Source organism: Neolamprologus brichardi, chromosome 14 (assembly GCF_056152115.1).
Source record: "Neolamprologus brichardi isolate AB-2024 chromosome 14, ASM5615211v1, whole genome shotgun sequence".
NCBI lineage: Eukaryota > Metazoa > Chordata > Actinopteri > Cichliformes > Cichlidae > Neolamprologus > Neolamprologus brichardi.
In genome coordinates, this window is record NC_142117.1 from 6,886,617 (window position 1) to 6,902,085 (window position 15,469).

Here is a 15,469-nt window from a genome sequence, read left to right on the forward strand (position 1 = left end):
AAAAACATTTTACAATAAAATGGAGCATTACTTTGTAAGCAGTAGTGCTGTGCAATACTGCAAATTTTAGTATCGATCCAATACCAAGTAAATACATGGCGAGTATTACCAATACCTCTAGAAGACTTAGAAAACGCAAACAGAATATTGCTCTTGTCACGCTGGTATTGATCAGATAGTAATACCAGTGTTGGTATCGATACTGTTAATATTTTGGGATTGGTCTGCTCTAATGAGCACTGCTATTATTATCCCTTCTCAAACCTTACTTGAAATGTTAAAGTGTGTTAATATCTGTGAAAATGTTGAGGTAAAATAAAGGAGAAACATATTGTCTGTTACGTTGAGAATTTTCTGTGGCACACTTTGAGCTCCACAGTCTAATGATGCTGTCCTGTATTTTGGAGTACAAGCTACGTTTTGTATTATTTATGTAGTTCAAAAAATACAGAATTGCACCGCTATAAATATCATAGACCAGGAACAGAAACTGGTGGTGTTAACACACTATACCGTAGATGTGATTCAACGCCTGCATTTATCGTTATTACTCTTGCTTTTCTTGCTTTTCTCTTCAAAAAAAAGAAAAAAAAAACAATAGACGAGGAAGCATCGGAGTCGGTGAGTCTTGTGCGTATGCGCAGTACCCGGATGAAGCTGGTCGCCATCTTTACTCCATCCCAGCGCTGCCGGTGGGGCGGAACAGCACTCATCGACCCAGTTGGTTTGAAGGAGCCACAGACAGGGCTGGCACATCACCACTGTGTTTTGCACTAACGATCTGTCACTTTGATTAGCCCTTTTGCTACGCTACCTGTATCTTGATACACAATGGGAGAGCGAGAGGATCTAGTTTATCAGGCGAAACTCGCCGAGCAGGCAGAGCGATATGACGGTAAGGCACCATCTCTGGGCCGGCTTGGAGTGGGACATGTTCGCCGATGGGATTTTTTTTTTTTACTGTGCTAGCTAACCTTAACCGAGCACCGCTTTGCTGTGTAGCTCAACGCTAGCCGCGGCAGGCTACATGGCTAATGCGGCTACCATCTCAGATTTCCAACTGTTTATTGGCCAAGACATATGGCTTTTTGTCCGGTGACAGTACTGCGACATTAAAACAGTTCGTGAGCACGAAACCTGTTTGTTCTGAGGAAAGTGAGCGGATGTCACAGACATTGGCTAGCATTAGCGAAGGGGCTACAACAAAATGGCGGATTAGTGGAGCGTGAGCTGTCAGGAGTTGCCTCCCCTGCACCAGCTAGCTGTGTAACTTTACACATGAGCCAGTGCTTCTTTTCGGTATAAGCAGCACTCGTTGCTTATAACTGACTCCGTTTGTTGACCTGGCAACTTTTACGCCATTCTGTTGCAGATACTAGGAGGATTAGCACCTTGAAACCAATGTGTATTAGCAGGGAGTGGGAGGTCAGATGTTCACTTCGTGGGGTGTTCCCATGCAAGCAAGCTGGACAGATCGATTGGCAGAAACGACCCCCTCTTCCTCTCCCCGGTGCACTCCTATAACACTGTCATACCATTACAGGCCGTGTGCAGGCTGTTTTTAGACGACTGCCTTTGCCACCCGGTCACACGTTGTTCAGTAACGTTAAGTGAATGTACCATGACTCATTCACGGGATTTGAACCGAGTGTATTTGCAGAGAGATTTATGGTTTACTGGCTAATGCAAATCTATTCGATCACTCTTCAGCTTAATGAAATTTTAACATGTCAGGTAAAGGTTTCTTTTTTCTTCCTTTTTCTTTTTTCTTTGAAGGTTTCATATTTTAAGGTGAGGCGAGGAGGGGCGGGGAGTCAGATGTTTGCTAAATTACATCAGCCACTTTTCCATCCGTACTATCCGTTTAACCTACTTTCAAAGGGTTAAACCCCTCCCCAGCGGTAAATGATGGCACACAGCTTAAACTGAGAAGTGCATTGCTTATCGCTTAAGCAAGTAACCAGTTTATGTCTGTGTGTGTGTGTTTGTTGGATTGGTGCCAGAGATAGAAGAAACTGCCTCAGCATTTACTCTTTAACACTGTCTGTCACCTCACATCAATGCCCTTTCTTGCATGTCATCTCTGGGCACGGTTTGCCAGGCGTCCGACTGTTTCATTTATTATGATTATCAGCCCAAAACTTATGAATTTGTGAGGCACGTCAGATTATGCCACTTAGATTGACAATGTTGCCAATGAGGCATACTCTCAAGAGACATGACAAAAATAAAACTGTTGGCAAATCCTGGGCATTTCTTTTAACAGAGATGGTGGAGTCTATGAAGAAGGTGGCAGACATGGACGTGGAGCTCACAGTGGAGGAGAGGAACCTACTATCAGTGGCCTACAAGAATGTGATCGGAGCTCGGAGAGCCTCCTGGAGGATAATCAGCAGTATCGAACAGAGGGAAGAGAACAAGGGCGGAGAAGAGAAACTGAAGATGATCCGGGAATACAGGCAAAAGGTAAAGCACTCGAGAAAGGCTCAAGCTTAGATTTCTGTTTTAGATTGTTCTGTAATGTCTCAGCATCCAGAATGTGTTCCCATTATAAAGATCGGCTGTGTTAGTGCGAGATCACAAACACACATTAGTGATGCACACTCTGAGCAGCTACTGGACAGACTGCATCTGAGTCATAGTTGGCAAGTCCTCCACTCTTGCCTTTTTATGAAGGGAAATAAGAGCTGCTGTTATAATGGGAGAGGCCAGAGAGTGTCAGAGATGGGAGAGGCACTTGGACTGCAGTCAATGACATAATTGGATTCAGGGAGAGTACACCTTGATTTTGTTAGTAGCTCTGGCAGTCCCTGGCAGACACATTTCTTATCACTGGCACGCCATTCGATAAGCTTTGAGCAACATCCTGATTGTTTAGTAAATATCAAATATTAAAGCTACTCTAAGTGGTCCATTAAAGAGGTTGTTAGGTTGGAGTTTAAATAAAGGTTGAAGGGAATCGGTTTACAAATATGGCAGTGTTTCCCACAGATTTAGTTTCTGTTTGTGGTGAAGAATGGGCTGCTATGTGCATGCACATGTGGGAATTATTAAATAATACCAGTTATAAGGTTCTCTGCAAATATTTTACAAACTAATTACTGTGTTACAAATAAATAGGAGATAAGTGTAGACTCCAGTTCCCACCTGCAGTCCCAGGGGGTGGAGTTGGAGCCAGTTATTTGGTGGGATAAGAGACTCAGTGGAAAAGCGGTTGAGTAGTATTGATGGACAGTGAGTCTGTTTGGTCAGCAGCAACAGAATAGGAGTACGGAGGCTGTCTGTGCAAGAAAAAAGGCTGCTGATGGTGTCGTGTTTTTCAAAGGGATAAAAGAAAAGTCAAAAATGCTTGAGTGTGCTTGGGTGGCCTGCTCATGTGGGGAAACACTCTTGAGCTTCTGATAAGCGTTGAGCAACATCCTAATTGGATTAATAAATGTCAAATATTAAAGATATTACAAATGTTGTTAGCAGGGAGTTTAAAGGGAGTGATAAAGGTCCTAAAGAGACCACAGATATGTGTTTGTTGTCCCAAGTTATTGGATCCTTTTTTGATCTTGATGGATCTTGAACGTGAACCTTTGCAGAAACGGGCAGAATTTCTCATACTGGATTCTGAAATTACACAGGAGCAGGAATCCAAATTGATACTTGGAGATTGTGTCAGAGGAAGAGGATCACTGAATCAGTGTGTTTTTTATCAACAGGTGGAGAAGGAGCTGAAGAACATCTGTAATGAAATTCTGGAAGCACTTGAAAGGCACCTACTGCCATCTGCTAAGATAGGAGAGTCGAAGGTCTTCTACAACAAAATGTAAGAGCCTTGATGTTAATTATCAGATAAATACAGTAACTTCCTCTGGTTGGTCATCAAGTACAGCTATCTTTTTGAGCTGGGGTATTTATCGACACAGGAAACCGTTGTCACGAACACTTCACAGGAAATAACATGTAAAATGTTTCTTTGTTTCCTTCCACTTGCAGGAAGGGTGACTACCACAGGTACCTGGCAGAGTTTGCCACTGGCAACGACAGAAAGGAGGCAGCAGAGAACAGTCTGGTGGCCTACAAAGCTGCTACTGACCTAGCCATGTCAGAGCTGCCACCCACACACCCCATCCGCCTCGGGCTCGCCCTCAACTTCTCCGTCTTCTACTATGAGATTCTCAACTCACCTGACCGCGCTTGCAGGTCACTGCTCCATCACTGCAGCAGCACTGTCACTGTAACGCAGGGCAGCTGTTTGTTTTTTTTGTTTTTTATCTGTATATTACATAACAGCAAGACTGTCCCTCACTGCTGAGTGGACTGTATGACGAACCCTGACTCAACTCCTGTTTGAGGTTGACCTTCGCCCTCCTCATGCCCATAGGTTGAGGATTAGACTTAGACTTTGCAGTAATGTTGTAGATTATAAGCCATTCTTGATTGTCTTTGACTTTATGTTCACATTTACCCAATACTGAGTTCCAGACACACAGTGATACACGATTTCGTACAGCTGGAATCATAACGCAGCTTAAAAATAATCAGTAAAAACATGATTTTTCTGTCTGAAGCATGATGTGATTTCAGCACACGTTTGTTTGCTCAGGTTGGCAAAGGCTGCGTTCGATGACGCCATCGCAGAACTGGACACACTGAGTGAAGAAAGCTACAAGGACTCCACACTTATCATGCAGTTGTTACGTGACAACCTGACACTATGGACTTCAGATATGCAGGGAGAAGGTAACAGTCCTGTAGTGTGTTTATCTCATCAGGTGTTTTTCTATGATGGTATTTCTACCTGTGTCTCAATGCAGATCTTTTTCCAGGACAAGGTGCTGACACTAACCCACTCATCTTCACCTAAACACTTTCTTACATTTGTTCTTATAATGTGTCTTTGTACTGTGAGCATCTTGATGGCTTTTTTGTCTCACTGACAGCTTGCGAAAAATAATAGAAAAAGGCTTGATAGAAAATGCCTGCCTAACTGCCTAACAGTTCAATTCAGTTACAACTAATCAGACATGTTGCTACGTTTTGTTTTTGTTTACTTGAAAAGTTGAGTGGTATTCCTGCTCAAAGACTGTTTGTGCAGAATTTAAACACTAGACAGCTAGAAAAACAAAGTTAGAGGTCTTCTCTAATCTGAAGGTGCTTTTCGATGGAAAGTTCTGGGAACTCGGATTTCCCAAGAACTAATATCTAGGAATTTTTCTAAGACCACGTGTTCCTCTAGCACACCAAGCCTTGTGCTTTAGCAGCATAGCCCGACAATCCCAAATGCAGGATGTGTAACTATGCTGCAGAAAACAATAACTCACTTGGTCAGTTTCCAGCAGTCAGCAATGAAATTCCCACCCTGAGAGTTGTTCCTTCAGTCAACACGTACATAGGTCTGAGGGTTTTTTCTGTGGTAATGCACCTTTTGTTAATAATTTGACAAAAATGCCAATTTCAAAATAAAACAAGTCAACAGTAGCTGTCGGGACTGTGTCAGGTGCTCACAGTGTGCCTGTCGAGGTACAGAGAGTTTTTGTTTTTTGCGAGGGGGGGGGCTAATTGTTGTCTTCACGTGACGCTGAACTGGAGGCATCCCATCTAACCTGTGTTCCTGTGTCAGAATTAGATTCTTGTGCTGAGTGATTTAAGAAAAGTCTAATCAAAATTTGAATGAATTTGTGTGAAGTAAATTCCACACAGAGAAAACTTCATCACTACAGATATAGTAGTGTGCCTGAGCCCAGTTTTGTAAAATTGCACATGTTTAGCTCACACATGTAATATGTGGAGCCACACGGACTGGTTCTCCAGCTGCTGCAGGTTCTGGTTTATGTAGTTTTCCAGACTGCAGCAGTGGTTGTCTGCAGTCCATGACAGTGCAGCTGAGATAGATCTGACAGATATGCTGGAGATGCAGCTGAATGATATTGAGGGTTCAAGCTACCTGGTCAGCTGGCCAAAAGGGCAAGTGTGAGAAGACTATCAGTCTTAGACAGTGTTGTTTTCTTTAGCTTTAAAAGGGAAAAAAAATAGCAGACAAAGTGAGTCACCACAACTTGGGTGGCTGTTAATATACCTGGCTGGCCTCACTAAGTTAAAACACTGTGTTAATAAGCTCAAACATGGAGGTTGAGATTCCAACAGCTGTCTATTTGGCAAGCTACTGCCTAACTAGTGAGGTGTGGCTAGTTACCTGAAACCAACACCTGTGGTAATGGCACAACACTAGCTTGTTTTGGTCTCTAACCAGAACCTCAGAAATGATACAGAGGGATGTGCTGCCTTGTAAGGCGTAAAGAGCGCAGTCATCTGCATACAGATGACACATGAAGCTGATACAGCCAGCATTTGTCTTGGTTCGCCAAGTCCCACAATGATTAATAAAGTGCAGCAGAGTAAATCTGTCATAGCTGATCTTCTTGTAGCTGTTCAGCTGTTACTAGCAACAACGTTTGGTGTAAGAAATTTACAAAAAATAAATCATTCAGCCCTTTTTGAGTCATTTTTTTCTATTCCTTTCATTCCAGCAGTATGCATCAGCTACGCTGCAGAGCATCCACCAAGACCTTTTTTTTATTATTATTATTTCAGTGACTCATCACCTCTCTTGTCTTTTTCTCATTCCCTCTGCTGTAGAGTCCTAAAGGAAACAAACCTGTTCATTTCCCATGTTAACTGTACTTTGTAAGTGTTGCTCACCCACACATTTGCTCTGTGTGTGTTGTGTGTGGCTTGTTTTTACCTCTCTGCACTAGCTCACTCATGGTTTAATGATTCAGCCCACTCACTCACCCATTCACTTGGATCTTGTATTAACTTTTGGTGACATGCTCTAATCTTTGGTCTTCCCATCACAGTCTCATGTAACTGGCTCACTTGACTAAAGGTAGTTTGTATAGTGTGATGAGTAGTTCCCCGTTGTACCTGTGCACAAGCAGCGTGCTTTACATCGTGTTATTTGCATGCTTTCACACCGTGGACCAGTATAGCCAGTCAGTCATTTAAAGACATTCAGGTCCATTCAAGTGGTATGTTCACGTTCACGTTTAAAGTAGTGCTGCAGTATTTGGTGTTCTCTAACAAGAACAGGGTCATTATTAGTTTAATGGAAATGGCAGTGTTTGCCAAAACCATTACCGTCTAGAGGTGCTTGTTAACCTAAGCTAACGCTGAAGGTGTTGGGTTTTATGTAAAACTTGCACCCCACCACCAGCACACAAACACACACTTTGAGCTCTGTTTCTAAACTACGGAAATGAATGCACCATTTCACCCAACACCTGAAACCGTAGAAAATTAGCATCCAGCGTGCAGGTTTTCTTTACAGATTTCTGCTAGTTGCAAAATTCAAGTGTTTGGGGTTTTGTTTCTTTTCCCCCTTTATAAACAAGTCCCACACATAACAGTACAGTAATAAATATTGATGGAACCTAAAGTGGACCCATTATGCTTTTCTTTATTTTATATTTTCATATTTTCAGTGGTGGATGGCTAAAGATTTAAAGAATCAGCTCAGTGTCAGTGCATGTAATCACATCTAAACACTTTTTTTTCTACTCAACACTCTGTATGATGTCAGTGAGAGAGGATATCCCTAATATGGTCGTGTCAGGCACACAGCTTTGGCTGTGAGAACAGTGTTTGTGGGGGAAATCTAATCTGGAAACAGTTCTACATACACTGTAGCGCTGGGCCATATCATACTGTTCATGGTAATACTGGTATAATGTTAGGCAATGATAAGAAAATGAAATATTGCGATAGAATATGGGTAAAACGCGCATGCGCAGTGTCTTTGTTTTCATACGCACATGGTGGCGACAGAGAATGAGAAGGGCGAAAGCGGATCGTTGAATGAAACAGATTAACCGGAATTGGTTTGTAAATATGATGAAACTTCAGTGATGTGGAACTCGTTTGGCTTTCGTCCGTCAGATACACAACACAGCACTATTTTTGGTAGAACATGCTAGCGGGCCGTCGTTTTTACTGTGTTTTTCGGAAAATACGGCACATTTAAAATCAATCCTTTGATTTTCTGAAAAATCGACAGTGCCCCTTATAATCCCGTGTGCCTTATGTATCAATTCTGGTTGTGCTTACTGACCTCGAACCGATTTTATGTGGTACACGGCGCGCAGAAATCTGTCAAAAAATGCTTTAGTACGACTTTCGTAAGCTACGAAGCTGCACCGCTTGATGGATTGTCAGCATTACGGCTACCGTAGTCAGGAGCCTCGCGGAGTGATACGTACTGTGCTTCAACATAATATGACCATATTGTGTGTATAACCTCTTTTAAAGTTTTGTGGATATTATACATGGTTATGCTGAGGATATGTTGGCCAATTTCCACTGGTTAAACTGTCAGCAAAGAATTTTGCACAGTTAATTTTTTTTATAGCTTTAATGCACATAAAAACAGCTGCTCGTTTAAGTGAAAATACATTGATGAGGGTTTTTTTTTTTGGGGGGGGGGGGGGGGGGGGGGTTGCACTAATAAAGTTGTGGAGTTGTAAAGTATTTTGTCTGGCGTCAATTATATCGTCAGTTATATCGTTATCGCAAATTTTCAAATATATATTGTGATAAATATTTCTGGCCACGTTGCCCTGCCCTAATACACTGTTCTGCATTCTAGATATTTATCTCTTTATTTACCAGTTTGTTTGTTTTTTGTCAGTCTTTAGTCCTTGTGAAATCATCTGTCTCTAAGTCCTCCAAGCAGATTTCAGTGGAGTTCAACTTGTTTCAGGCACTTTGGTAAAATCGGTTTCTGTAGCAGTAGCAGTGGTAGGCTAACTGCACTTTGTTTTTCATTGTATTCACAGGGTGCATGCAACCAATTAGTTCTAAAAACACTTTGGCTGATAAACGGGTCAGATTTAGCTGAAATGAGGGATTTGAAGATATGAGTGTTTTGCATATGCAGATTAAACCAACCAAGTAATTGCAGTTGGCTTGATTCGAACCTGCTGTTCCATGCACTGGTAATCATAATACCACTGTGCATGCATGTATTAGAAATTATTGGTACCACTACTACTTGGATGCTGCTGTAAAATGCAGACCTTCTTGTTCATCTGAGTGTCTTGTCTGTAGTCCTCGAATAATTCTCATCCAGCCTGGTTCATATATCAGTGTGAACAAGGGCCTGTTGTAGGAAAGACTATTCAGAATATCTCTGCCATTATCATCATATATTTGGAGGGTGAAAAAGTTACATTAACAGGTTAGTGATTCAGTGTCATGAAGGTGACTCTCTTTACATCGCTTCGGTACTATGGTAACTTACACCGAACACATAAAGGGGCAGTGTCACCATTTCTGTTATTGCAGTGACAGGAAGCCAAATACTCAAGAGAGAAGCTGCAAACTCTCAAGCGAAATAGCTACCACCATAATCTCCTCAGTTCCTCAAGGTTTTGGTTTGTGTTCAGTTTCACCTGTCACGTCAGACATGCCTGCCACTTGTGCACTACTGAAGGATGATATCTTGTGAGGTTTTTAAGAGGAGCTAACAGTTAATCTCTCTCCACCAGGTGAAGAACAGAACAAAGAGGCACTGCAAGACGCTGAGGACGAGGCCCAGTGAGACTATGCCACCAACAGCCAACAACTTGAGACCCTCACCCCACCCCCTGCACTCCCTCCACCTTCATCTCCCCCCTCCTCTTCCTCCTCCTCAACCGCCCCACCCATCCATCTACAAGTCACTTTCCTCTTTGTCGTCCTTTTTCCTTTTCTTCCACCTCTGTAGCTCCAAGACCCAACAGGGCCACGGAGTTAACAAGTTAATTTTTCTCTTCTTTTTTTATTTTTTATATTAGCCCTGACATCGTTCAAGTAAATACCACTTAATTGAGGCAGGAAATACAATGTTAGAAAGGCAAAGATAAAGAAAGCGGTCCCTGGATTGTTTTTTTTTTTTGTCCTGGTACAAGCAGTTCTGAAAATGTTATCTTTTGGTTTCATTATTGTATTTTTTTGTTGGTTTTTTTGCTTCTTTTTTTTCCTCAATATTTTTATCAGTTGCTGGATGTATTGAGAATTTTTTTTCTTAATGTAATTACAGAAATTAACTTTTATTACTGACAATGTTGACTATTAGTTGTGGGAGCTATTTTATCTGTTTTTAATGAAATGTCATGCAGATCATTTGACCGTTTTTAGGGGCAGTTTGGAAGAGTACAAGTGCCCTTTTTGTTAACTTAGTAGTTGAGAGGAAGTTGGCAATATTCGCGATATCCACGTGGGGCAAAGAAGTGCTTAACTTTTACACCATAGTGATTCTGTTGTCATGTTCATGTAGTTGTCTTTGGACTGTACTTTGTGCTGAAATACTGTAACTGTGCACACATTCTGGCTCTCTGAAGGTTTATCTCTTGCTGGTGGTTTGAAAAAAGAAAACTTGGGAACTCTCTAACTTGTGTAAAAGAGTAGACTTAATTTGGCCCCATCCTTAAATGAAGAAGATCCGTACTTGCATGAGTTAAAAATAATTAATATTCTATTTTTCTTTTCTGCTGCTTCCCCCTGCTTTTTATCGATGCTCCTCTGCCATTCAGAGGGTGTTTTTTCTTTTGCAGTTTCTTTTTGTGTTGCTTCATTATGTGTAACTTGGAGCTGATTTGTACTACTGGATATCTGACTGGAGCCACAGACAGGGAATCTGTATTGTTCTTACTGAAACACAGCATGGAATTAACATTAAACAATCTAAATTAAACATTATAAGCTGACATGTGGTGTTTATTTTGTTGCCAAGACTTCACCTTTAGGGACTTTATGTTAGGATTAGGTCAAGTCTTTGCCGAGACCCTGAATGAAAAATAACGGGAAATGAAGCGGGGATTCCTTACTGTTACTGGACAACATACTTGGAGAGCTGTGTAGACGAATAATCTATGACCACAAAAAAACGAAATCAATCTGACCCCATCCTTCATGGGTGGGTCCTACACTCTGAACCAGCCGTGGACAGCACAAAATTCATTTACTATTAGTTGTGTCATGATTGGTTAAGATTTGTAGCATCACAAGTTGTGCTACAGAATATAATTGCTTTGCCATTATCACTGAACTTGCTCATACTGAGATCCTACAAGAAGCGTGATTGTTGAGTATTATGAGTCATTTCTTTATGATTACCAGGTGAAATATGATTCTATAACTGCAAGGATGCAGGAAGTGGAGCAGCCGCAGTTTGCTTCAATAGTGCAACCAGACACCGTAACATGTCAATCACATTCATCAACTTTTGGGTGATGATGCAAAATAGACCCAGATAAAGTTTTTGTCAAATTGGGTAATGTTTGAAACGACTACTGATGACATCAAAATATGACGGGGTGGTAAGTGCATTACAGGGTTAGCTAGGAAACTAGCCTGGAATGTCTGAGTGCAACTGATCTTCAGCATTAAGGGTCGTGTGTGATGAGCAAATTGCTTCCTGTGATGTTCATTCTTAAAATAAGGCTTGCCCCTCCCTTCCTTCCCTCCCCATCTCCAGCTGCCTCCCTCTTCCCGCTCCACCACAATCACCCACACATGCAGGGCCTTGGGGTAAAGATGTGTCACCAGGGTGCAGGGGAGGCATCCCCCCCTCTGTCCCCTTCTGGCTGCCTGTGCCTCAATTTTATCTCACAACTTAGACATTCACATTACTCACACTCTCATAACACATACATATAGGATCTTGGGGGTGGGCACGCTACATGGAATCCAAAAGACCGTCAGGGTGTACAACCTCACCCCTGGCGTCGTTGCCCACCTCTCAATTTTAAATACACTAGACATGCAGGGCTAGCAGGAGGGGCTATGTGCTTACCTGCTGCTCTCTGGCAGGTAGCCCCTCCTGGGTTTTAAAGGCACTTTAGAACACACATGCATCAACACTACATATGAGCGGGCGGAGGGAGGTTTGGAGTCTTCACACACCCCCGTTCTCTGCGACCTGCTGGAGCGGGGGGGCTAGGAGGAGAAGTTGGCCGTCCGACTGGGGTCTGGAGTGTGGGGCCTCCCTGCTGCTGCGGAGTCAGGAAAGTCTGCTTCTCCCCACCGCAGGGAAAAGGGTAACACCACCTGGGTCTGGGTGCAGTTTCCCCCTCCAGGGGCAAGGGTACCTAGACCCGGGGCTTAGAGTACACTTGAGGAGTGTGATTGTGTGTACAGTGTCTCTTTATGTCTGTCTCCACGTTGGCTGAGTGTTGAGTAAGTGCATATGAGAGCATGAGGGTGGGAATGGATGTTTGTATCTGTGTATGTCTGTATGTCTGTGTCTATATGTCAGGTTGGGTATCAGACGCCACCTCTCTGGGGACATCTCAGGCCCTCTAAGGTATGGAGGCCTATCTCCCCCCACCACTTCCCCTGCCGGTGGCGGACGCCCTCAGACATCAGTGCATTGGTGGTTCTTTGTGTCTGGGGATGGGCGTCCAGGTACACACCGGCTCACTCCTTGATGGCTGCTTGTCGGGGCCTGGAGCCTGGGGCTCGCTCAGGCCACTTCGGGGGTGGAGTGCCCACGGCTTCTCGGCCTGGGGCTCGGTCACTCTGGCACAGCTGGCGGAGCTCACGGGCACGTCACTGCAACCCCCCCTGGCTTCTGCTCCGCGGCTGCTGAGTGACCCCTCATCTGGGACTCTCCTCAGCTCTTTCTGGGACAGTGGCGCGGCTGCCCCTCTGTTGGTCTTCCTTGGTCTCTTGTGTTCTGGGGGCCTCTGGATGTCTGGAGTTTTGATCTCCTCCATACCTGCTTCATGCCCTGGTGGGCGGGGCTGTGGCCCCCCCACACCCTCTAGCAGATCATTACATGAAGGAACCTTTTAAAAACAAGCACGTTCATGCTCACAGGTGTACACACGGGTGCTCACACACACAAACGACACCCTTTTTGGCTCCTACCTCAAAGCACACTGTGCGCTGTCGATCTTACGTGCTGCACAATAATGTTTAATATTTAGTATTTACTGTTATATTCCCATATATCATCGTGATGTTGTTTATTCTATTGCTCTCGTTTTCTTCTGCTTGTTTTCTTTTTTCATTCTCAACAGGTGAAATTAAAAAAGTATCTACTGTTATCTATTATTAGCTATTTTATTGTGATGGTGTTGTTTTTATTATGTTGCTCTTTGGTGATCATGGTGATCCAGGTGTTTTGTTTGTTTTTCTTTTCTTTCTTCCCCCTTTTCTCACCATCTCTTCTCCCCTCTATTTATTTATTTTTTAATCTTTCTTGGCCTTCAGACAACAATTCTAATGGCTAAAGATCCAAACGGGACAGGCAAAAAAAAAAAAAAAAAGAATATTATTTTGTGTTGACCTTTGGTTAACCAGGAAGTGACTGATGATTTTTACTGCTTCCCAATTGTTACGTTTTTGTTGTTGTTGTTGTTTTCAAAATCATAAAGTAAACACCAAGTACTGCATATAACAGTTAGTTGTTAAGTTTTTTGGTGCCTAGTAACTAATCACATGCAGGCATTTCAGATATGTGGTCAGTCTTGTTGTAATCAGCTGGCTACATTAGGCACACCTGCCCTCACAACTGAACATTGCACAGTGGATATTGACTTTCTAAACCTCCCTGTGTCGTCACTTTCACACACACTGAGCAGATGTTTCTACTGGAATCTGAGTTGGCAACTGTGAGCGTGATCATAAATTTATACGTGCTATTTATAGTGTGCGAGAGACAAATGCAATATTAATGCCCGTGCTTCTGCAATGACAGGGTGACTGCTGCTAACACAGTTGATAGGGACATGTAGCACACAGCTAACAGCGAGTTTCTTGGGGCTGAAAACAAAAATGTTTAGTCATCGCCACCATATTTTATGACAGATTATGTAGTTAAATGTGTCAAAATACCCCGACCTTGTTTCTTTTATTAACATTTACATCACACATGGTGATTCTGAGAGGGCCCTCAGGCCTTAACCTTTTGCCTCCCTCATTTTGCTTGCTCGTAACCTCTGCAGCAGTTGGAGCCTGTTCTACTGTTACATCACCCATAATAACAGCTTGAAGTCCATGCCGGGCCTAAATTTAGAGTCTCAGGTGAAAGTGGAGCAGCCTGTTAGACAGAAAGTGGCCAGAGCAGCCAGCAGTGTGACATCCTTTCTCTAGCATGATGGGCTTCCTGGGGCTTCTTTGCATTTCCTCCCGATGAAAGGAGCTGAATAAAATGCCTGAACAGGAACCTTCTAGCTGATATCATTTTTCACCTACCATGTCTTTAAATGCTGAATGCTGTTGAAAAAATGCATAGTCCCCTGAAGTTTGGGCATAATATTTTGCTCTAGCCCCACTGGCCTTTAAACAAGAGTAACTAGTCAGACAGAAACTGCAAAACCCAATGACCTTGCTCCTGTAGCACTAACCCTAGATTCTGTAAAAAGGCAAAACTTAGGGTTAGGGTTAGGTCTAAGCCATGAGTGAGGATGATTTAGACTCAGTGCCATACTGCACTGAAATGTACATACCACATTTGTGTCTCACAGAGGATGGGACTTTTCCACGCTGATGTCTTCAAGTTGTCCTTGATCTACCCATTGCCAAACTCTTTAACCCAGTGTCATTAAAAGAAAGCATACTTGAAAGACTTTGCTAATACAGTTTTGACCCATCGGGCCCTGGCATGGGACCTCTGGAGGAATCCTGTGGTGTCTTGTTTCATGACACTGGCAGCAGATCCGATGGATCACGCAGATGTTCAGTTGGATGGGATCTGGGGAGTTTGGTAGCCCCGTCTGAGGTTTGGGCTCTTTGTCTTTGCCATTCCTGAGCAGTTTTTGTTTTGTGTTTGAGAGCAGCTGCTGCTGTCAACGAATACTGTTGTCATGGGGGCGTGCTTCGTGTGCAATAAGGCTTAGGTGTCTGGTAACATTTATACGAATGCCAGGATTGTAACAGGATAATTAGCGTAATTTCACCTGCGGTTCTCTTGTTGTGGTTGATTGGCTTATATTTTCAAACAAAGGATGCAAGGAGATGAACCATAGGGTTGTAGGTTGGTCCACCACTTTGATCCAGACTGAAGCAGATCAACTATCCCTCCTAGATGGAAAATCGTGATAATCTAGCACCACCACATGGCTGAGATTCAAGATTTCCAAGAATGATCTTCATGAATCAGACAATTCCTTGACATTTGTGATTTTGAAAGAAATTTCTATCAGATTTGGTGCAGACACCCACCGTTAGTCATCCCCTGACTTTTAACCATACAGCACTGAAGTGGCTGTAGACGGGATTTTCTTTGAAACCCAGTCATTGTATTTGTTGTGTCTGCTTTTTCTCAAATCACTCTAATCAAATCTCAAATCACGGTGTGATTACAGTCATTTACAAGCAGGAAGCAGTTAACACCAACTGTCACAAGAATGAAAAGTCTAGCTTAGTTTTGTCAGATCACCTAAAACCTTCTAATTTTGTGTGTAATGTCGGGGATATACATCATATGCGCCTGAGG

At 42.9% G+C, this 15,469-nt stretch overlaps 1 protein-coding gene across 2 annotated transcripts; it reads left to right on the forward strand.

Moving 5' to 3' along the window:
- Window positions 1-639: 639 nt before the first annotated feature.
- Window positions 640-10,720, forward strand: ywhae1 (tyrosine 3-monooxygenase/tryptophan 5-monooxygenase activation protein, epsilon polypeptide 1). 2 transcript variants are annotated; one of them, XM_006809307.3, is made up of 7 exons: window positions 640-895; window positions 2,267-2,466; window positions 3,708-3,814; window positions 3,985-4,191; window positions 4,595-4,731; window positions 6,628-6,675; window positions 9,534-10,720. In XM_006809307.3, the coding sequence occupies exons 1-6, from the start codon at window positions 832-834 to the stop codon at window positions 6,633-6,635; spliced, it is 723 nt and encodes a 240-aa protein (XP_006809370.1). In that variant the 5' UTR covers window positions 640-831; the 3' UTR covers window positions 6,636-6,675; window positions 9,534-10,720. The 2 variants fall into 2 exon arrangements, with proteins under 2 accessions (XP_006809370.1, XP_006809369.1); XM_006809306.3 differs by lacking the exon at window positions 6,628-6,675 and having other exon boundaries at window positions 641-895.
- Window positions 10,721-15,469: the final 4,749 nt, after the last annotated feature.